Source organism: Pyrgilauda ruficollis, unplaced genomic scaffold (genome assembly GCF_017590135.1).
Source record: "Pyrgilauda ruficollis isolate IOZ18807 unplaced genomic scaffold, ASM1759013v1 scaffold13, whole genome shotgun sequence".
Classification (NCBI taxonomy): Eukaryota; Metazoa; Chordata; class Aves; order Passeriformes; family Passeridae; genus Pyrgilauda; species Pyrgilauda ruficollis.
The window spans coordinates 1,692,426-1,716,197 of record NW_024511432.1 but is presented as its reverse complement, the minus strand read 5'-3'; the positions used below and the strand labels follow the sequence as shown (position 1 = coordinate 1,716,197).

Here is a 23,772-nt window from a genome sequence, read left to right as displayed (position 1 = left end):
ACTTTGCCCCTGGGTACCAAACCTTTCCCTGCCTGAGGGCTGCCCTGGTGTCCTAAACACATCCTGGGGTGTCCCCCACTCATCCCCTCCCTTCCCACCATCTGCCTGCCCTGCACAGACCCCCCCAGTCAGGGCTGGCTGGAAGGAACTCTTCTGCTCTGTGACTCTGTATTCATCAAGATTTTTGGAGGCTATTTCACTCGGCTCTGTTGCTTCCTCCCTGCTAAAATTGGATTCTGCCTCGGATCTGCCTCACTCCTGATGGGGAGGGATAGCAAATCCAAATATAAAGCAGCCATTGATCCTTTTCCATCTGCTCCTTGCCAGACAAAGCCCCCAGAGCCCTGCTGGCACTGCTGACACTGTCCCAGCTCTGGGGGAGGCACAGCAGGGTGTCCCAGCCCCGGGTCCCCACACTGAGCCACACCACGAGGGACACCACAGGACACAGCCCTCGAGCCTCAGCAGCCCTTGGAGCCTGAGGAAAGGGCTGATAAGGCAAAGCAGGCTTTGAATGCTAAATGGATAAAAACCAGAGCATCTGACTCTCAAAAATTGCCCTAAGAATGAAGAAAAGGGAGTGCCTGTCTCATGTGGTCACTAGCATCGATCCTGGGATGCACATTATCAGCATTGCTGTGATAAGGGGAGGAGTGCACAGACCCAGAGCCTGAATTCCCTGGAACACACAGGCTGCTATTCCTGCTCCGGTTCCACGGTGAAAGGCCCTTCCTGAACAAGGATATTGTGCTCCAGGAGGAGCATTAGTGCAGTCTGGTTTCTATCAATAAGCAAAACTACAGTTTTCAGGAGGAATTTCTTCACTGAAAGAATTGTCAGGCATTGGAAGTGGTGGAGTCACCATGCCTGGAATTGTTCAATGAACAACTGGAGGTGGCACTCAGTGCTCTGGCTTGGCTAACATGGTATTGTTGGGCCAAAGGTTGGAAATGATGATCTTGGACCATCCTTAATGATTCTGTGATTCCAATCTTCCTGAAATACTCTGGGAACTCCTCATGAGCAGTGTTACAGCAAAAACATTAGACATTATTAATTCCTGCTTTGTCTGCACCACTCTGGGTGGGAACACAGCCCACAGCAGAGTCCCTGGTGCATCAGATCAGAGCAGCCACTCAGACACTCAGCTCCCCTGGGGTCTCAGAACAGAGACAAATTCCAATTTGTTTTGTGCTCTTATGATACGCCAAGCATGAGACCCCAAACACAGCACAAATAATTGATCTCAAGCTTTTGCTCTTCACATCCCAGCCTTTCTGCTGCTCCATTTTTTCCAGTTGTTCCTTGCATTATTAATGGTAAGCACAGAAGGAGAATTCCTGCAAACACTGTGGGGTCAATACTTTTTGAGCCAAGTGGGTGCAGACCCCAGAGATGAGGTTTAGGCTGCAGGACAGATTGTGATTTAGGCCAAGCTTGTGCAGCCCCTGGACCAGCTGAGCTGCTCCTACCACCAATGTAAGGGTTTGACATAACACCAGTAGAGTAACTCTCCTGAGGGAAATGAAAACCATTCCTACACTGAAATATAATCAACATTCCAGAAACAACACCATTTAATGGCTAATTCAGATTACTCCTCAGGAATGGGAAGTAAAGAGAAAATTAAACATTTCATTCTGGAAGCACATTTTGCCCCAAACACTCCCAGGCATTCCCCTGGGATGTGCATTCATCAGCTTGGGCTGGGTGTGTTTGCAGGACATTCTTTGTGACCAAGATAATCTCCTGTTTGACTGAGGCTTTGACAAGCAGGGACTTGATTCACTTGGCTGTTGCAGTGCTGCCAGAGGGACAGGACTGTACAAACAGGAGTTCCCAGGTGGTTTTCAGCACTGACCCAGCGAGGCCAGGGCAGAGCAGCAGCAATGCTCCCGTGCATCTCACCCCAGCTTTTCCCCACAAAGTTCTCCATAACATCACCAGGGCAGTATCCCTACAGAGCCTGCCCTAAAAGATGAAACTGAGGTTGGAAAAAACCCAACCCCACTGGTTCTCTGCTATTACCTTCATTCATTAAGCTACTTTTTTTTTTTTTTTTTCCACAAGGATTTATGCCCTAAAAGATGAAACTGAGGTTGGAAAAAACCCAACCCCACTGGTTCTCTGCTATTACCTTCATTCATTAAGCTACTTTTTTTTTTTTTTTCCCACAAGGATTTATCCTCATCTTACAAATCAGTAATTCCTTCTCATTTTTCTCATGTGTTACCATGCAATGCCTGCAAACTTGATATTCCTGTGCTCAGCATGAGAGTCCACGTGCCAGTACATCACACAGGTTATTCAAAGAGGGAATGTGGGATTTTCCATGTTCTATGGACAGGATCAAGGATAGCAAAGCAACCAGAGCCGGGGTGATGCCTCCTCTTCCTCCATCCCTGTACCCAGCTTGCCAAAGGCAAGACAAGCGCTCCATTTGTATTGCTGAGATGCCTTTGAAGGCTGAGAAAGCTAATTTGCCTCTGCTGAGCTCTTTCTTGAGCCCCCACCACAGCTGGTGCTGATGAATTTCTTGTGATGGTGCTGCCAGGCTTCACAACCAGGCAGAGATTTGTGCCACAGGGTGTCTAATTCAAGTTTATCGTGGTCACTGAACCAGTAAGGCAAAGCCTCAGAGCATCACAAGCTCTCTGCAAAGTTCCTTCCCATTAGTTATGCCTGTCCCTTCTGTCAGTCCTGTAAAAAACAATCATTTCCCTTCTTTCAGGGCAAGGTTTAGGACGTCCTGGCCAGAACTGTAATGCCCCAGGTAACCCTGTGCAGGAAGCTGCAAAACTTGTCTGAAAGTGTTGTTCTTATTCCCAAATCTATTCCTGACCTCTCTACATTTATTTTCCGTGGCTGTGAAATTCTCTTTGACCTAATTACAATTCCCACTTGGTATTCTGGCATTGGAAATGGAGAAGCAGAGCTGCTGAACAAAAAGTGTGTCAGGTGCACTGTGGTCACCTCTGCCTCTCAGAGCAGAGAGGGGCAGACCAGGGCTGTAGGCACTGGGATCATTTTACCTCTAAGCCAGTGTTTAATTCTCCTAATAGCCCCAAGATTGCAGGGGCTCAAAGCTTCACACCAAGGATTAAGAAACCTCCTAATATGGGTTTGTTACAGGGAAGGTAAAAGAACAACAGAGTCGCTGAGAACTGTTCTTGAAAAACATTTATTTCTGGAATGGATTTATAGCGCTGACTCCCAAGCCCCACAGCCTCTCCCAACATGGCATTCTGGGGACAGCTACCTTGGATGGAAAAACAAAAGCCATACAGAGAAGCCCCCACAAACAAACAGTTTGGTACCAAAGTGAGCCCAGATTCTCTGTGGGCTTCTGCTGTTGAATATTTAACCCCAGCTGGGATGGAGCTGCCCTGCCCCATCCCTTGGTCTCAGCTGGAGGATGTTCACTGCCAAAGGCCCCAAGGAGCTGAAGATGTTGTGTTTAACTGCAGAATAACCAGTGGGGACAGGGGCAGGGAAGGATTCAGCAGCTGCTATTTTTTTCAGACATCATTGAAAAAGGAAATCTATGCATTTCAGTTTCACCTCCTGAGCCCCAGCATTAGCAAAGTCAGATACAAACCCAGAGACCAACGTACACAAAATAGTGACCAAGCGTCCAGACATTTCTAAGCCCCTCAGTTTACTGTGCTGTGACACCTCCAAAAAGCAACAAAAGCCACTTTAGAATTGTGGTGGATCTTATTTTTGACAGGGAGGGACAGAGATGCAGCACAGAGCATAGCAACTGTCAAGCAATGTTTAAGGCAAATTTATTCCCATTTATCAGGACTCAAAGACTTTTTTTGTTTGTTGGCTTTGTTGTTGAAGCTGTTGAAGATGTTAGATAACATCTCAGCTGGACATTTCTGCTTAGATGATTTAATCAAAGTTTGAGGGAAGTCATCTCAAGCTGATCTGAGCCTAGAACAGCAAATAATGTTATTCCCAAGAATATCAGTCAGAACAAATTTTTCCAAAATTAAAGTAATTGATGTTCAGAACTCCCCCAAAACTTTCTTCCCTCAGAGACCAGGCTGAGCCCAAGTAAAACACACAGACATGAAGAAGGACACAGTGGCAAGCCTCTACAAACACAGGGCTGAATAGGACCAAAGCAGAGCCAAACCTAAATTCCACAGGTGCGAGACAGAGTTATGAGTAAAAAAAAGGGGGAAAAAAGAAAAACAGAGCCCCAGAGAGGAATGTTTCATGAGAGAGAATGGAAAATAAAAGTCCTCTGAATGCAAAAAAGGGAGTTCTTAGGTGCAGCCACAGAAAGCTGGGGAGTTCAGTTGCCTCATCTCTCAGGTGTGTTAGTTTGTTGTGCCTTTGCCCTCCCTTGGAGATCCAGGTGATGGTGCCAGGAGGTTCCTGCCTTTACTCAGTCTGTGCATCATAATTAGCCCCCCCTGCTTTCTTCAGCTCGTTCTTGATGTAATCCTCATCCAGTTCTTTGTGGTCACTGATCACAAATTCTTTGGCAAAGTTCTGCAAGAGATAAAGAAAAAGCCTGTTAGCAAAGGGGGATATTTTTAAGTAGCTGAATGAAGATGGGTTATCCAGCTTCCCTGGGTGTCTGAGCTGCATACCCTGATCTCCTGTGGCTAGGATGATAAATACAAAGCTGTGGATGAGACAGGGGGCTGGTGAAGGCAAAACCCAACACTTAACCTGGAAAAATGTTATGTATCTACTTCCACAGTAGATACTGCACACCCAGTGCAGGGGTGCAGCAGCTCTTCCTGGAGATGCACAGCCAGGTTAGGCCAAGTTCCCTAAGCAGTATGTGAACTGAAATCCTCAAAATTATTGACCTGCTGACCGCCACTGACCCTCAGCATAATCTTGGCCAAGTCACTAATCCTCTCTGTGCCCTTTTTTGGGCCCCTTCTTCTAAAAAAAGAACAGCATCATGCCACAGTACACTACAGTATGACACCTGAGAAGGACTGAGCAGCACAGGATGGTCCCAGGAGCAAACACAGCTCCTTCAGTGGAGTTAGAGCCTCCTGCTCTCATCTCCACGCTGTGGCCAAAGCCAGACCACAGGCTGTGCCCTGTGCTTTGTGTCCCAAGGGACCTCCTGGATGGATGCACTTGTGTGCTGCAGGGCAGGTTCCTCCCTGCTGGAGAGCTCTGTGCAGCCCCTGGGAGCTGGGCAGTGTTGTTATAGGACATGAAAAAACACAGCACAAACACGCTGCTGCTCTCAAGGTAAAAAAGGGAAGTTGATTTTCTGACTCCAAAATTTATTTCCAAAGGTGACAGTGGATTGGAGGGTGAAAGTGCCACCTCTCCAATGACACTGGACAAACCAAGAGCCCATCAAATTTCTCCTCTTCCATAAAAGAATGCAAAACAATAAGTAATTTACATAAAGTGTGTGAGAAAGTTTGCTACAAGAATGTAAATATCAGAAGACTTAGAAAATCTTAAAAAATCAGGGAAAGCCCCGGGCAGCACTGGGACGTGAGGCTGGGGACACAGAAAACCTTGCTGGGAGCAGAATGGGATCTCAGGGTGCCTTTAGGGCTCTGGTCAGAGCAGTGGCAGCTCGGGGATTTTTCCCCTTGTTGGGGGCTGTCCTTCCTGCCTCCCAGCAGGGCTGGCATGGCATCCATGTGTGAGCACAGCCATCTCAGCAAACAGCCTGTTTGCTGCTTGCTTTAGCATTTTCCTCCCCTTCCTAACCACAACTGAGAGCACTGCATGAGTCTCCCTTCCCCCACCCCACAGACATGACAAACACAAGCATCCACTGCACTCCAGCAAAAATATGAATTAAAATGCCAACACTTTTGCTGTGGCATCTCAGGGAATCTGCAATGCCCGAATCCCTAGGCAGTGAGTTCCCCAAAATGTGATGGAGAAGGAGGGAACGCTTTGGGAGGGCAGCAGGCATCTTGTGTGGGTCTGCCTGGCACTGGCACAGCCCTGGCACAACGGGAAGGGGGGCTTCTAATTGGTTTCAGCCTCTAAGCCATGGGAGAGCTCTTTATTTGGCAGCATCTCAAGGGTCTCAGTTTGGGATCAGAGTCGGATAAAGGAGGGGGTGGAGGAGGATGCAGCCTGAAGGAGCCTCAGCACCTCTTTCATGCCTGGGAGAAATGGAAAGGAGAGGAAAACATCTCCCTCCTCCCCCCGGCGGGCTGGTGCTGATCCTGTTTCACACCGCAGGAAATCCTGGGAGCAGCTCGGGAGCCGTGTCTGCTCTGCTCTGCCTGATGGGCAGCTCCACAGAGCGCTCCGGGTGACAGCCCTGCTGCACTGCCTGCAACGCTGGGCTGTTCTGGCCGTGGGGACAGCCCAGGCACTCATCCACGGCTTGGCAGAGTCCAGGGAAAATGGGAAAGACATTGCTTTGCAGAGAAAAACAAATCCTTTACTTTTTTTTTTTTTTTTTTTTTTTTTTTTAAGATAGAAATAAGGAGGCAAACTGCCCAAACCATCAGATTTAGTCATGCTCACGAGCGTCCTACTTCCAGGTCTCCAGGGTGACATCTCTGCAAAGCTCAGCTCTTGCTAAGACCAGCCCCAGGATTTTCAGCTATTTGATGCTTCTATGTGAGTTTTGAGCTGAGCCTTTCCAATTCCTTTTCTATGGTACTAGCTTTAACAAATTTTCCTCACCTTGGGAGCAGATTATCCAGGACTACTTGATTTCATGGTGAGTCTTTGCTCTGCTTTTGTGAGAACTGAGGCCATAAAACCATTTCTGAGAGGGATTCCATGAAAAGTGTATTTTATAAGTGTGGGAAGGGTTTTCTTCAATGCCCACTCTGCAGAATCCAGCTGATTCTGAAATTGAAACTGCAAGTGCACTCATGCCCAAACAGAGAAGAACTAATTACATATGCCACAAAGTAAATATAATTACTCAGATGCCTTCTCAAGTAGACACTTATCCAGATGACTCCTGGGTGATGATCTGTGGGCATCAGCCACCATTTCACATCAGCACCACCAAGATGCCTTGCAAGGAATGAACAGCATCCCCCTAGCAGTGGCCAGATGGGTTCTGCTCCCAGCCACTCTTAAATATCCTCTTAACTGGCTGGGCCACCTCTTGTGCCAGATTTGTACCCTCAGAGTGCAATCTGGGTCACTGCTATTAATAACTCTGCTTTATTCCATTCTCTCAGGGTCCTCCTTGGTTCCTCACACCAGCTCTAACCCACCACAGTGTCTCCTCAAGCCTGGCCCCAAGGAGGGAAGATGCTTTTGGTGAGTTTGGTGCCTGGAATTTCTGATTTTAACATCCTGCTTGACCTTCTCCAGCCACAGCCTCCCTCATCACCCTGAATTTACTGTCTGAGCTCTCTGGGGCTGGGCTTTTGTTCAGTGTGCAAATCCTAAGGCACAGTGCATAACTCTGATGCTTGGGCCCTTGCTTTGCTGACATGTGTCTTCATCTTACATCCTCCACTTCCTTTTCCCTTCTCCTCCCCCCAGCCCCAGGCTTCCTACAACCACAGCAAGCCCTGCCAGTGAATTCTAGCCTTTGTCTTCACCCCAGTCAGCAGCAGCCTCCAGATAACAAAAACAATGATGCCATTTATCTTTATCACTCTCACAACACAACAGTGACCACAGCCTCTTTGCTTTGCCTCTCAATTCAGTGAACAGCACATAGAAATACTGAGGTTCACTCCTGGGTCTCCAACGCACCTCTCTGTGCCTGAGGGTCACAATTTTGGAATGCCATCCCCTGTGCCAGACACACCAGGCACTGAAAGGGCTCCAAGCATGCAGGAGCAAAGAAGGAGGCTGCATCCCTCCCTGGGAAGCATGGAATTTGTGCAGAAAGCTCAATCCTTCTCTTCCAGCCAACTTAAAGGGGGGAAAAAAGGGTGGAGTAGATTTTCCTCCTTTCTTCCAAGCCTTGAATGTTTAGCATATGGGCTATAAAATTTCCCTAAACTGCCCAAGGGAAAATCTGTGTGATGCAGATATTGTACCAAACTAGGTCTGCAGAGGCCCTTAAAAATCCCAGCTTGGGAAGCCTGAAGCCAGGAGTAAAATCCTTGGATAGTCTACAGACAATTCCCAGCAGCTACAGATGGTGCCAGGTAGCTGAGCAGCTTCTTGCCATTTTTAATTTATTTTGTTTTTACTGGGGCTTCCAGCAGCTTCTGCTGATGTTCAGAATCCTCAGTTCTACTGTGCTTGATGTCACCACTCCCAGCCACTGGTCACCTCACCCTCAGTGCAGATGCAGAGCAGAGGAGATGGCATCTCCCAGGTTTCTTTTCCAGCATGGTCTGAGTCCCAGGCCTACAGCAAACCTGCCCCTGCACTCAGCTGTCAGACTCCAAGCTCAGCAAAAACCCTCTCTTCAAACCTGCTCCCTGCCAATTTTACATGGACCAGTTCCAGACTCTGAGAGAAGCCAGTCCAAACCTCTGGCAAACACTTGTCTCAGCAATGGGAGCTGCATTTCAGCTGCTCTGCAAATTCTCCCTGCTGTGCTTCATCCCACTGGAAGAGTCACAAGTCTGTGTGTCAGACACAGGGAGATGAGAAGCTGCTGACTCTGACCCTCTTCTCTAGATTAGGAGTTCTTGTAAATCCATATCCATTTGCTATGGTCATTACAGTAAACCAGAACAGGAAAAACAGCCCAAAAGCAGAATTTAGTTTGCCTTCCCAGCAGGATCTCATTCACCCTCATGAGTAACTCTCAAAGTCACCATGACATAGCTGTTCCCTGTGAGTTTGATTTCCTGCCTCTAACAAAGCTATTAAACCTTCTGCTTTAATTTAGCTATTTCGTCTTCTGGTCAGGACTCTCTACTGATACGAGAAAACCAAAGCACATACAGGGAATTCTGTGTGATCCCAAGATCAGGGACAGGGCCCCCATCAGTGGGTGCTCCCTCATGAGACACCATCATCAGTGCAGTGAGAAATCCAGAGGAAAAGGGAAAGGTGAGCAAAAAAAAAATAGATCTGGTGTGAGCTGCAAAACAGGAATGCAGCAGAGCTGTTGACATCATGAAAGCCAGATGAATTCCTCACCAAAAATAATGATGAATAAAATGCCTCGAATATTTGCTCACAGAAACTGAGCTGTTTTACCCTGAATATGAATTAGGGAAATAACAGAGCACATGATTTGTGGGGGAAGGAGTGCTGATGAAAACAGAAAGGAGTCAAAATCCATGGAAAATCTGACAAACTGGCAAGGATTGGGCAGTCCCTTTGCTGGGAGAGTCCAGCAGGACATGAATTCAGCCCTGTCAGGAAAAAGACCCCAAGGCTGCCTGTGGAAGAGTTAAAATCTCCTGATAGGAAATGCAATCAAAAAGGGACACGAGTTCACAGAGAGGAAGGAACACTCAGAGGGAAACCAAGTCCTGCCTCCATTTCTTTGGTGTTTACATCAAAACCACCCCATTGCAGCACCAGGTGCCACTCCCAGTGCTCACAGGGGACACTAGTGCTGTGGGGTGGCTCTCTGAACACATCTGCCAGCTCACCCTGGGCACAAGGTGCCACATGGCTGCTGCCAAACAGATGCAGGAGTCACTGCTCCATGAAGTTCCCAGTTGTTTAGATTGTTCTAGGGGCAGGTTTAGACTCTGCCCCAGAAAATATCTCCCAACCATCTTAAGCAGCCACCTGCAATGGGAAATTCTGTGCCATTCTTCCCCCATTAGATCTGGCCTTGGCATGGAGAGGAGCCCAGTGGGTAGAAGGTGGGATTGTGCATCCCCCTGCTCCCTGCCTCCATTTCACAGCAGTCCCACACAGTAGGACTTAGCTAGACCCATTTATCCAGATAAATACTTGTTCCCCATCCTGGCCTTACTTCTAAATCTGCTCCCAGCTGAACTGCTTGGAACAGGCTGAAAGCTGGAGCCAAGATTTCCAGCTGAGTTAAGGAGGAAAGGATGGAAAAATAAATGGCTGTGGGAAAAAAAAAAGCTCCTAATAGTTCCTTAAATAGATTTTTCTACAATCCAAAAGAAATACAATAAATTCAAAACCCATTTTCCAACAACATTAAAGAGGTAATGAGCACAGGTCCAAGAAGGGCCAGAAGACCTGGCTCTCATCTAGCACAGATCAGAAGAACTACAGCTATTTGTAGCAGATGAGATCCACCCCTGTCATTTTACAGTTATTACAGCTAAAAATCAATTGTCCTTTCTTCCTGAGAGGTTTTCTGGCAACCTCTTGCACTCACTATCAGCACTGCTTCCAGAGCCATCTCCCCACAGATTTCTCAGCCCCTGCTCCTCCTTCCAAGGGAGGAACACAAGAGCCAGGGCAGCCGAGTTCCTCCCTGTGCTTTGTAAAGGTTCACCCCTTTGTTCCCAGCCCCTAATCCACTCCTCCCCAGTTCATGTTCCTTGTGTTTTCCTTATGGCAGGTGCTTCTGGGTGACCATGAACCATCCCTGGGTGGGATCCTCGTTATCCCTGGGCTGGGCTGTGCTGGCAGGAGGTGCCTGAGCTGACTGGCTGTCACTTGGTCTCAGGAACAGCAACATTTATTGGTGTTTGCTCAGCCCTGAGCAGAGCTCAGCCCCAGCTCATCAATACAGCAGGAGTCCCTCACACTTGGGTCTTTAATAAAGACCCACAAGTGCTTTGGCAAATAGCACAAGATTGTGAGAGCCCTTCAGGTTTTGCTGAGGGCTTCTCAGAGTGAAGAGTGCTCTTCTGGAATCCCAGGCTGTCCCTTGAGTAGCTCAAAGCTGTACAAAAAGCCTCCTTGTGCCACCCTTCCATAGGGTGAGTGCACCTGTGGGCCCAAATGCACCTGCACCCATTCAGACCAAAAAACTCCCACCTTAGGGTACTGCTTATTCCAAATGATGAACCAACACTGGCTAAGATTTGTAGTTTTTCATTACAGGAAAAAAAAAAAAAAAGTGTATTCTTCTATGTATAAGTCACATCTCAAATAATCTCTGTAAAAAACACAACGCTGAGAATGTACCTGAAGGTCAAGGGAACTGCTAAGAGTGAAATAGCTCTGGGATAAACTCCCTCCATTAAATTTCAGTTGGACTTACTTGTCCTTGTTTATTCTGACAGATTACCTGCAAGGTCACAGGCATAAAAAGAAGAAAATAGGTCTGCTTTATCTCACTGCACTCAGAGGGATTCAGTTGCATATCAAGAACTAGTCAAAATACTTGTCAAGATAATTTCTTCTGGACAGGAGATCACCATTGCTGTGACATTCAGAAATGCTTTTGCAGGGGTTTATAGACAAGGTTGCTCAGTAAAAGTGTATCAAGCACCAGTTGTATTGTTTTTATCTTTTAGTACAGACAAATTGGAATATGAAAGCTTTTAAGTAACAGCCAGGAATGGTTAAAGCTCCACCAGATTATTAACTTGTACAGACTACTAATCAAAGATGAAACAAGTGAAATTGCAAATTATATATAACAGACCTAGGGACAGATCTGAGCACAGTGCTCAGGAATGCTATTCAATTCAACAGGAATACATTGTCTAAACAGATTTTTAAGAAAATCTTGGGCTTAGTGACTCATATAAGAGTCATTCGTTAGTACTCTATAATTTCATCTTCAGCTACAATTACAGTTTCAGCTGCTTCCCATGAGCAGGAACTTGCTTTCCTGTCTCTCAGGTGTCATTGTGGAAGTTTCTTTGGCGAACAGGCCCCTCTGAGTCGTCATTCTGAAACATTTAGCACCAGAGTTATCCTCTGGAAGGACAGGAATGTATTGTCTTTTTCATTCTTCTTATCTAAATGTGATCTTCTGTATCATATAAACTACCAGAGAGTTGAGGGGGCTTCATTCTCACCCTCCACACTGTCCTCTTGGGAGGTTTCTTTACACTGGCAAGAGCTCAGTTATTGAGGGAGATTAATTTAATCATCAGCCCATTCTCCAAGAGCATAAACAAAACCATTTCTCAGGCTCTGGCGAGCTGGTTCTATGTTTCATTGGAAGAGCTAATCCTGCTTTAAATACCCCTCCAGAAGAAACATTCCAAGCATCAGCATCCTCTCCATCACAGGCAGGTCTCAGCTGTGCCTCCCAGCAGTCACTTCTCTCCTGCCTGTTGTTTGTTCTCACTTGGACTGAGCACATTTCTCTTTCCCCTGCTACGCCCAAGGCCAAACAAAGCCTGTTCACATGTAGTTAGCCATTAAGAGCTGTTAGTTAATTGGTGCCATAGGGACTTCAGACTTTGGGTGATTAGCTCCACAAATCCACTGTGCAAAGGCAAAAGGCCTCTGGAGAAGTTTAAACAAGGGTGTGGGTTTTCCTGTTTAATTTTACCTGCTTAACTTAATACTGCTCATGATCATTCAATAGTGAATTATTTCCACGTCAAGGAAGGGGATGGGAGACAGTGGTGACCATGAGGGGAATGCATAAATTCCCTCCTCATGAAACAGCTAAGGCAGCCTTAAGCTCAAAAGATACTTCTTTATGCCTGAGTGCTCAAAGGGCAGATGTCAAGCCTTCCTAGGAGGAAGACAGGCAATAGGAAACTGTCTTCTTTTTAAGGGGTTAACTCCTAAGTTGGAGGATGAGCCAACCCTTCCCTCTCTCTCCCTCCTGCTGGTGCTGGTACAGAGAACAGCAATGGGAGCTGGTGGTTAGGAGCATAAGGAAGAGGTTACCTGTACTACTTCCTTGACCAGAGTCTTGTCAGTCCCAGTTTTGGCTCTCTGTAGGCCACTGACATCCTCTCCAATCCAGGTGATGAGGGCAAACTTGACTCTCTTGCTCATGGCATCGCCGGTGGTGAATCGGACAAAGCCGAACAATCGCACATCGTCTGCGGAGGCAAAAAAGGGACAAAGGGATTAAAGCCAGCAACATCCCTTCCTTCCTCTTCTCCAGGGTGAGCCTACTGCTCTCAAACACCAAGGCAAGGCACTGATCCCATGCTTCAGTGCCCGCGTTTGGGAATCAGGGGGCATTTCAAGGCTCTGCTGATATGCCCTGTGCTTGCAAGGTGTGCTCTGCCCATGTTGGCTCTGCCCCTTCTGGGTTCTCTGAGTTACTGGGAGGAAACTGGCTGTGCTGGACACCCCACAGCACAGTGAAAATGGCTAAAATACATTCAGCAGGCAGGTCAAGAGCACAGGGCTAACCCCAGTTACATGTTCAGCCAAATGATTCATCTGCAGGTCTGGTGAAGAAGGGAAGGCAGTGATATCCTGGTGTCTCTTTCTTACAGAATAGCAGGATTAGGGCCACATTTTATAGCATTACCAGAAACTGGCCATTGTGCAAGTCTGATCTTTCTCCCTCCTTCCATCCATTTCTGGCTCGCTTGTAGTATGAGTTTATAAGAAGGAGGGGAGAAGAAGGAGGAAAAGAAAAACCTGCAATTACTTGCCCAGGTGTGTTTTTCTACTCATTCCAAAGCCCTGGAGGGAAAAGTCCTGGACTTTAGAGCTGTGCTGATCCTTGTTTCACAGCTGGTTTGTGCTACATCACACCGGACTAATTTAGCCTGGCCATATGTGTGACAACCTTGCAGACTCTTATCTCAAAGAGCTCCTTCCTCCTCCTCCTCCTGTGACTCATGGAGCAGTTGGAAGCTTCCTGATCAGGAGCAAGCACCATCCCCCTGCATCCCCAGGCTCCAAGGGATGCTGGAGCCTTCCACCAGGAGGGCAGAAAGCAGAGCAGATGGACACTTGTGCAACTGTGGGATATTTCTAATCACAGCTTCTTCATCTCTCAGAGGTCACTCAAGGCCTTTTAAAGGAGGTGACTCAAACCAGAAGAACAAACCTGCTGTCTGAGAAGAGTCCTGGTAATCCTGGCACACTTGTTGTGGCCAGTTCAACATGCCTTAGAGGGATTTGCTGGGTGGACTAATTGCCAGGTGAAAATGTAGGCTCCAGGTGTAGGAATGACTGCCAACATCCCCAGCAGGCTCCACGAGCAGCCAGGACAGCCCCAGGAGCTCTGGAGACAGGGGAGAAGCAGTTCTAAATTGCTCATCCCCAGAAACTAAGCTGCTAGAAATCAATGCTAAAAAAAAAAATTTGGGATATTCTCTGCAAGCTAACAGATCTCAGAGCTTCTTTAACACTTTGATTTGCCAAAGTCTGGACAAAGACAAATTCTCCTTGATAAAAGAGAATATTTTTCTAAGTCTGAAAAAAATCCACCTCTGCTCTCCCTGTTTTATTCTCTTTGCTCTTTTTTATTTTTTTGTCACTGACTGAGTAATACTGGGCAAACTGGAGAATGGATGTAGGGGGGTGTGTGAGCCAGTACAATGTTCAAAACAAATCCTCTGAAGATTTCAAAATAGAAAGAAAAAGAAAGATCTTATTCAGGGGAAAAATCCAGATGGATCTTTGGAAGGAGAGGTAGAGTCGTGTATCAACCATGCAGGCAAACAAAACTTCTCTCTCAGTTGCCCTGCTACTTGTGAGTGTAGGAAATGCACGTGGAGACTGCTGGTTCTGACAGTAAATCCTCTTCCCAAGATTGATTAGAACCATAAATGAAGCGACAGCCAGGAAATACCCGAGGTGAAGCGAGACAGTAAATCCCCTAATGTTACAATTAACAGATCCAGGAGCCAGCCTTGCTTCCCCAGCTCTGACAGCAAAGGAGGCCACGCTCTGCCCAGAACTGTTCTGTGGCTGCTCTGGGAACAGTCCTGGGAGTCCCAGGGTGCTGGGAGCTGCTGCACTGCAATGGTGTCACTGCCCTAGCACTCCCCAGCTTGTGTCACTGATCTGTTGCAATACAAAGGCTCACTGGCTCTCTTCATGGTCCATCAAGTTTGAAGGTACCACACTGATGCTACAGGAAAAATCACACCTTGCACTAATCCTGCTCACTTAGAGAACCTTTCTGGGAGAGAGACTACTGCCATTGGGATTATGCAACGAAGTAAACTCATCTGCTGCCATTAAGTTGGTAATATTTACAATAAATAACAGTCTCAAAAAAAATTTAAATGTCCAGAATTTGTGCATTTCAGCACTGCAGCAGCAGCTGAAGGATAGAGTGAATTCTTAGGTGGCTGTTTTGGTACCAGCAGCAAGGCAAAATTTATTTCCTGCTGTCATCCATTAAACCATACCACATGCCTATTAAACATACACTGTCCTTCCCATGGAGCCCTCTGTCCCTGCCTTGAGCCTGTGGGTTTTTTCATCCCTGCCCCCTCTAACAGAGGCTGTCACAGAGCCTGAACACTGCAGCGTGCCCTTTGTAACAAAGATAGTGGGGAAAAAATAATGAATGTGAAAACCCAGTGCTTTTTCATAGCAGCACAGAGAGGAAGTTCCAGGAATGCCCCATGCCTGGAAGTGTCCAAGGATGGGGCTTGGAGCAACCTGGGATAGTGGAAGGTGTCCCTGCTTATGATGGGGCTGGAATGAAATGATCTTTAAGGCCCTTCCAGCACAAACCATTCTGGGATTCTATGAATTTGTCTGTCAGAATAATTTCCTTTTGACATTAACCCACAGCTCCCTGGCAGCAGCAGGATTTGCTTCTCAGCAGAACTTTCAGTGCTTGCCCATCCTGGCTGAAAGCAGCTGCATGACACTAAAGAGAACCAAATCCAGCAATTCCAGCTTTTATCCATGAGATCACCTGAGCGTGAACAACCCTGACTCCACCGTGTTCAGTCCCAGTAAGTTTAATGAGCCCCTGAGCTTGGACTGGGGCTCTGAGTCACCTTGGACAGGTTTTCCTGGGGCTGCTTCACTTGTGGGGGCTTGAAGGGCTCACACCCCAGCTGGGTGCTGTCTCCTCCTGTCTCCCCAAGGGTTTAGATCCCCACTGGAGGCACAGCAGGCTCTTCAGCTGCCAGAGGGTATTCAGCACAAACGTGATGCCTCAGCTCGCAGTGCCGGGTGTGAATCGCTGCACACAAAGCCGAGAGGGAATGTGAATTGGAGCCCTGAGCAATTAACATGTCTCAGTTCCTAAAAGGGCATCAGGGACGGATGGAGAGGTTTTTAGCGCTAGCTCAGCCTGGGTATAAGCCTCTCCAAGTGCAGGTCAAAATCCCTGAGCAGAAGTGGCTGAGTTTCACAATTAGTCTGGAGCGTGTTCGGAGTGATAAGGGGATCAGAACCAAGTTCTGCCCTACTCCCAGCTTTCCTCTTTCACAGTTAATCAGTTCTACCCTACCACACCAACTCCCCACGCTGGAAGCCATCAATGCCATCAGTGCCAATTCCCCGAGAAATCTCAGGGCATTAACATCCACCAGCCCCTGCTCACACAAAAGCACTCACGGTGGTTTTCGGAATTTGCTGGGAGTGAGGGGAGCAGAACAAATCAGAGAGAGACAGCACAGATTTCCCCTGAAGGAGGAAATCCTGCCTAGAGCTGTGCCACCCCCTTCCCAGCCACCGAGACGTGAATTTCAGGGCAGAAAGTGAATAACTGATCTGGGGAGAATGGAAATAGCAGCTTTATTTGAGATCGCACAGGATCTAAACAGCAGAAATTAACAATGTTTATTCAGTTAATACCACGACTCCCTTCACAATGGCTGGACAAACAATAAGCAGCACAATGAATGCCTTAACGAGCATCACTTGGTATTTCTCTCCAAACTCTTTATTTATCATTAAGGCAGGATTTTCCAAATATTCTGATTAAGCTGCCCTTGGCTGTCAACAAAGCTTGATGCCAAGCTACAGAGATTTCCTTCACGGTATCCTTCCCTTTTTCTACATCCACTCAAGTGCTTTGGTTCAGCTGTACTGAAAAATTCCCCATGAGATTAAAATGCAGTGAGTCATCAGTAAAAGATAATAGCTGCAGGAAAGAAATACACTGCCAAACCATCACAGTTCTCGGGCTGAGGGCTCTGAGTGGCCAAGCCAGAGATGTGCCACGATAAAAACACTGCTCCCAGCCTCACCTGCCTGCTGAATCAAGGTCACAGGCAGCAAGGCAGGTGATGGACTGACCTGCTTTTGTCTTCTGTCCAACATGAATTACCACAGTGCGTGACAGGTTCCATGAAGATTTAATTTGTTTGCTTCAATTGGATTAATCTTAGATTAGTTTGTCAATTTTCCACCTCTTCAGTCAGCCCCGTGGTCACGTGGCTACAAGTGCAGACAGAAATATTCCTTACCTCTCCTCCACTGTTTTTTCCTCTTAAACCCTGCACCAAGCCCACAGCTCTCGTGCAGGGCTGCCTTGCTCCACCCCAGCGTGTTCATTAAATCATCTCAGATGTGTCTGAGCCCACCACAGGGCTTTGCTGGGGCACCAAACCTTCTCCAGGTGACTCGGGGTGGCTGATGAGAGTGCAGGGACACAAGTGCACGGGGACAATGACCCCACAGTGGCTTCTCTGCTCCAGGGCGTGCTGCTGCCCCAGTGACAGTCACTGTCACTCTCCTGACCTGGGTGGATACTGGGGGCAGAGTGGAGCACAAGGGGACCCAGCTCTTCCCTGAAAGAAGGAATGGTGCTGTTGGTTGGCCAGAAGGGCCAGGCAGGCCCCAAAACAAAGGGCAGGCAAAAGGTACAAAGCTCTTCTTTCCCTGCTCCTGTGCCCACCACGGATGGCAAAGGCAGACCCACAGCCAGGACATTTTAATTAAACATCACAAAACCAAGAGCTACCATCAGTTACCACCAGAAAACCAAAGAGTTACCATCAGTCACCATCACAAAACCAAGAGTTACCATCAGTTACCATCACAAAACCAAAGAGTTACCAAGACTTACCAAAAAAACCGAGTTACCATCAGTTACCTTCACAAAACCAAGAGTTACCATCAGTTACCATCAGAAAAACCAAAGAGTTACCATCAGTTACCTTCACAAAACCAAAGAGTTACCAAGAGTTACCAAAAAAAACCAAGAGTTACCATCACTGCAGGCCTTGACCTGATGAGTTACTCCCACAAAAATCAGTGAGAATATTCCCTAAACCCACACCGTGTCCACAGCAGGGCCAGGCTAAGCCTGGGCTGCAGCTGGCAGCCAGGAGATCGCTGTGACCCTGCCAAGAGCACGTCCACACAGGCAGGGAGGGCACAGGGGCAGGGTGACAAACTCCATAAGCCATCCGTGGCCCCAGGTCTTCCCTGAAATAGCCAGTAAGGGAAAGCAGGAGAGATGAACTGAAGAGGAAAAACAAAAGCAGTAGGAGATTGATTTACAAGGCCCATTTTAGCAACTTAAGATGCAGCCAAATGCAGATAAGCACCTATCTCATTATATGTCCTCGTGTGTTTTTACAAATCTTTCCTACAACCTCAGGTGCCAACGTAACCTTGGTGATCTCTCAGCTCAGCTCCTACGTTTTTAATGTGCAGCCCAGGCTTTCTGGGACAATTGATCTAAACCCCAAAAAACTTGTATTTTTATTAGGAGCCAATTCTATTTCCATTTTCTAATATTTTATGTCAACCCCAAATGATTTTACAGGGTATTTCTTTTCTGTTCTTCTAAAGATTTTCTGTTCTTCCTGCTGCTGAATGCCCAGTGTGGTTTTGGGCTGATCTTTTCAGACACATGAATAACTATCCCATTTCATGCTGTCATTGCAATTATTTATCTGCACTGAGGCTTTCCAAATAAAAGGCTCATTATTTCTTTTGTCAGAGATGCATTGGAAACAGCTGTTCACATATGGCAAGGGGGGGAGGTGGGGGGAAATCCAGCCTTCTGACCACTCCATTTTTTTTTTAATGGCAGAATGGCAGAATACACACTAAAAACGAAATTAAATTAAACCACAGACAGAGCCAATGTGATGCTCTGCTGCTTCATAATACAGACACTGAGGCAATGTCCAGGGCAGTCAGGTACAACACACACACACAAAAGTTCCACAGGATGTCATTTCAATTGTAACTCATTCTGCTCTTCTCAACAACAGCATCACCAGCTGACTTTGAAATTAAAAACATCCAAAAAAAAATCCTAAGAGCTGTCACATCCTTCCATACAATAACCTTCAACTCTTATCTCTTTCTGGCTTCAAATGCACCAGCTCAGCTGGTTTTTTTCAAAGCGTACTGATGGCACGTAGTACTAACCACCAAATTAATGCTTCCTCTGGAGCCAGGCCATCTGCAGAGGCAAGAGCTGGAACTGGGAAGTAAAATGGATCAGAAGCCTTGAATCAAGTCCTTGTTTAATGCAGAGATAATCTGTGCTGTTAAACCCAACCAAAACAGTCCTGAGCCAGAAGACACAGGGGGGGTCTACACAGAGTGTTCAGTGACCCTGACTCAGTGAATGTCCTCAGCTTTGGTCTCCTGACTCTGTGGGTCAGAGCAGGGCCAGCACAGGCAGGACACTGGCCATCAGGCAGGACACTGGCCATTAAACAGGACATTGGCCATCAGGCAGGACTGCAAGAGGAAGAACCCCCAGGAGCCACCTCCGAATCACCCAAGGATGTGCCAGTTGCTTAAACCAACCCCCTTGGCTTAAACCAACCTCTTTGGCTTAAACCAACCCCCTTGGCTTAAACCAACCTCTTTGGCTTAAACCAACCCCCTTGGCTTAAACCAACCTTCTTGGCTTAAACCAACCCCATTGGCTTTGCTTTGGGATAGGCAGGAGGAGAGGTCCCACACACGTGGGGCTGCCTTTGGAGGCCAGGGAAGATGAATGCCTGGCTCTAAAGCAGGGTCTGCTGCCTCCCAGGCAGTGTTTGAGTTGTCTGAGACAAACAGACCTTGACAGGGACAGCATGACAGCGACTGACATGCAGAAGTCCAGGGTCAGGCTGTGTTTGCAGCATCCCTCCAGGACCCTGAACAAGAGGGCACTGAAGGAGCTCTTCTTTCCATGTTTCCTTCCTCTAGGAGTGGCAACTGCTGTCCCCAAACAGGGATGGGGAAAATGTGATAGGTTAATGATGCTGTTTGTTCAACCTTTCTGTTCCTGCACAAAGCTTAGTGAATATGGAAGGAAGAAAAGGCTCCTGTGCCAGGATCTGTAAGATGCAGGTCTGATGTGGGAGGTGTATGTGAGAGCACAGCAGAGGAAAGAACCCGCAGCAGGGCCAGCAGCAGCTCCTGGCTCAGGGCATGGGCCTCCCTGGCCCAGCTCAGCACCTGTGTCACATCCCCCAGCAGCCCCAGAGCGGGGCTGGAGGTGTGCAGAGCTGGTTTCTGACACAGCTCCCTCAGCTGCTACTTCCTCTAAAAGCTGCAATTTCAGTTTCTCTCCTTTCTCTTTGTCCCCAGCCACTCTGGTTCCCCAAGCAGGTTTGCAGAGGCAGTGATGGGCATGGAAAGGGTTATGGATAGGGGAGAAAAAACCAAAAATACAGCCTTGTTACCAACAGCCCCTTCCGGCCCCCTGACCTCTGCCACTCACAAGGCAGGACATCCACCACAGGCAAAGCGATTCCAAACTGGTACAAAAACCCCTCCTGGTCCTAGAGCCACAGGAACCGGCGAACAGCGACCCCGCCCAGGGCCCGGCAGGGGAGCAGCGTGTACCAAGGTGCTTTTCATAAGAATGCCTCTTAAAGAAAGCAGGGACACGGGTGTTTGCAGCTCAGAAAGAGCTGCTGCAGAAAGTGGAGCAGAGCGAGCTCTGACGGTGACTCTTTGCACGCTGAGATTTGCACTCCCAGCTCCTGCTCTCACCTCCAACCACCAAATGATGCTCAGCTTCTACCAGAGGCAGCTGCAGCACTTTGTGGCTTTCAGGGCAGCGTTTCTCAGCAGGAATTCAAAGCAAAGAAGTTTGTTCTGATACCAAGGTTTTTTAAATTTTTAATTGCATTTTCTGAAGCTGTTTGCACTGATAGTATCTCTTCTCCTCTCCAATGAAATGTAAAAGGAGATGGAAGAGATCAGGATGAAAGAGATGTAGCAACAAGAATAAACAATATTCAACAGCTTTCCCCATCCCTTGCTACTCTTTTTCACTGACTTTGTTCCAGTAGAAATATTCCAACCAACTCTACTTCCACTCGCTTCCAGATGGGAAGGAAAGCTCCAACTTCACTGCTGGCACAAGGTTTGATTCCTGACTATGTCTAGCGGGCCAGGTGAAGGTCTGCTGCACAGATGGAGCCTCCAAAACTTGCATCTCTTCCTTCCCAACTGCAGCACCGAAATTCGTGGGTGGAGGAAGATCCTTTTCAGCTCTCAGCCAAGGACCTGGCACCTCAATTTGCCTTTTTTTAAAGCCTCCAGCAGCTGTGCTCCAGAGGTGGGTTTGAGGACAACTTCTTGGCCCTGGTCTGGCAGGGAACAGCCCTCAGCAGGTGCATGCCAAGGGAAAGGGAAAGGAGGAACAGGGAGCAATGCAGCAGCTCTAAAGGATTTAGCTCCCCATTAAAGGCTAACAATACCCCACAAGTGCCCTATATTTAACTCTTTCCTTACTGAGCTTATTTATAAAATATGGAACATTTCCTTTTCTTCTATCTTGGGGCCAGCTTGGTTTGAGCACCCTGTTTATAAGCCTGTAAAGAACACAGATGTGGCCACACTCCAGAGTGCAGTGTGTGCCTCCACTATTTGTCATCCTCATCCTACCCAACCCAGCCCCTGCCTGTGCTCTGCCAGAGCCCCTCTGCCTGCTCAGCCACTCCAGAAAAGGATTCCCTTTGCCACAGGATGGAGGAGAGGAAGTTCTTAAGGGGCTCCCTTCCAGAAAAACATTAAAAATCAGCTCAGACAAAAAGAAAGTCAGGGACTGTATAAAGGCAAGGAAAGAAAATAAAGGGGAAGGCTCTCCTGCAAGCCTCAGGTGTCTGGAGACACCAGAGATGCTCAGGTATGTTGGCCAAGAGAGGAGACAGAGAACTCAGATCCTGAAGTCATTGACCTCCCAAGGGAACAATTAACCACTGCCATGAGCTTGCAAAGTGCTGAGCCCCGGGACTCCCTGCGTTCCAGGTAATTGCTTTTCCCTTCTGTTGCCCACTAAAAAAGAGTTGAGTAGGAAGGAGTTCCTGCAGTGCAGGATCAGCTCTTCTGACACCAACCACAACAGGACCTTTCCTAATTCTGAGAATTTTCCCTGCAGGTTCTCAGGAACAGCTGGAAACAAGTGGCTGCATTAATCTCAGTGAGATTGTAGCAGAGCAGCCTAAACCATCTTCATTTCAGGGCTCCTTTCCAAAGACTAAAATACACTTTTCTCCTGTGATTGATCAGAGCTGTCCCGCCCTCAGTTACTTTCCTGGGAGTTCTCCCTTTCCATTCAATAAAGCACAGCCAAGCCCTGGGACTCCCAGCCCCACAGTGTCCCTGGGAACTGCCCCACCTTAGGAGAGCAGAGACTGCTCAACACAATTCCTCCACAGCTCAGACACAGAATTCTGAAAATACAGGTGAATCACAGCACTGGATTGTACAGTAACTGGCTGAGTAAGTCTTTGTTGTAACCCAGTATTAGTAAAAAATACTCCGTATCTCACCTCGCTTGGTGACATTGTTAACTAGCAGCAAAGATCAGAGGAAAACTGACTAAAACTGAGATAAAAATCAAAACCCGCTTTTGTGAAACTCATCAAAAGTCACGATCAGACGCAGTTAAACACTCCTGAATTTATCTTCATTTTCCCCAGGCTTTGTTCCTGCCCTGCACGTTCCACAGCCGGCAGCCCAACAATCCACTGCCACGTTTAAACCTGGAGCCGCAACAGTTGTGGTTGTGCAACGCCACATCTGCGATTGCTGGATTGTTTGCATGGCTGTATTGTTCAGCCCAGCTTTGAACGACCACCCTCCGCTCAGGTTTCGTGTCTTTTAAAAAAATCCCAGCAAGCCTTCCAACTGCAGTCACTTTCGTGCCATGATTTTCAGAAGGATTTCATAAGTATTTCATTCTCAACGATCTGCACGACCGCATCTTTCTAGCCACGACAACTGAGTCGGTTTTGTCCCGAAATTGCATCGCCAAACAAGGCGGCCGTTGCTTATCAGGCGTTTTATCTGGTTTATAACCGAGGAGCAGTGAAAGATTGTGCAAAGAGGGGAGAAAGAGCCCAGAGGACGGGAAGTCTAAGGGTGAGACAAAGGACCGGCTGGACTATGGACTTGGGGGAGTTGCACTGTGTGGAGCTGGGAAGGCGATCCCGCAGGACAGGCGGGCACGGGGAAGCAGCAGCACTAATCCCAGTCCCCCCAAATTTCCTGCCGTCCTTTCCCCCTCGCCGCGGGCAGCAGGAAGGGCGGAAAGGGGCCAAAGCACCGGAGACGGAGCTTACCTGTGCACTTCCTTTTGAAGGTTTCGTAGTCTACCCCTTGGTCTCCAGGGACGATTGTAGAGCCATTGTACTTAAACGTCACCCTTCGGGGAGGGAAAAGACAAGAGGAATAATACAGTTAAAAGTCACCTTTCGAATGGGGGAAAGGAAAGGGGAATTACACGTTTAAAAGTCACCCTTTGGAACGGGGGAAGGGAAGGTGAAGAATACATCGAACGGTCACTATCTTTAGGAAGGGAAAGGAGGAGATGGGGAAGAATAGGCTGTGGAAAACCCCATCCTTTAGGAAGAGGGGACGAGGAGAAGGGGACAAGGTCTGTAGAAGCCACCCTTTGGGGAGCGGGGAGAGGGGACGGCGAACCCCCGCGCCCCGCTGCCCGTCCGGGGGGATGCCGGGGGGCCACCTACCAGTTCACCTCGGTGGCATCGTCCCTGACGAGGTTGTACGCCTCCCTGCACGCCTCCTTGTCGATTTTGGTGGCCATGGGGGCGAAGGGGAGGGGGGCAGCGCGGAGCGGCGCGGAGCTGGGGGGGCCGCGGCCGCCGCTGCTGCCGCACCGCGCTGAGCGAGCCGAGCCGAGCCGAGCCGAGCCGAGCCCCGCCAACC

At 48.0% G+C, this 23,772-nt stretch overlaps 1 protein-coding gene across 1 annotated transcript; it reads right to left on the bottom strand.

Moving 5' to 3' along the window:
• Window positions 1–3,165: 3,165 nt before the first annotated feature.
• On the bottom strand, window positions 3,166–23,762 carry COTL1 (coactosin like F-actin binding protein 1). Its single transcript, XM_041459031.1, has 4 exons — window positions 23,574–23,762; window positions 23,166–23,248; window positions 12,637–12,794; window positions 3,166–4,506 (listed from the first exon to the last, which is right to left on the bottom strand). The coding sequence occupies exons 1-4, from the start codon at window positions 23,648–23,650 to the stop codon at window positions 4,396–4,398; spliced, it is 429 nt and encodes a 142-aa protein (XP_041314965.1). The 5' UTR covers window positions 23,651–23,762; the 3' UTR covers window positions 3,166–4,395.
• Window positions 23,763–23,772: the final 10 nt, after the last annotated feature.

Excerpts from the sequence above, each read along its gene's own strand:
- COTL1 (XM_041459031.1), bottom strand. The coding sequence starts at position 23,650 with ATGGCCACCAAAATCGACAAGGAGGCGTGCAGGGAGGCGTACAACCTC. Across the intron at positions 23,249-23,573 it reads GATGCCACCGAGGTGAACTG|GGTGACGTTTAAGTACAATG; the intron begins GTAGGTGGCCCC and ends CCCTCCCCGAAG. Across the intron at positions 4,507-12,636 it reads TGGTCAAGGAAGTAGTACAG|AACTTTGCCAAAGAATTTGT; the intron begins GTAACCTCTTCC and ends TATCTCTTGCAG.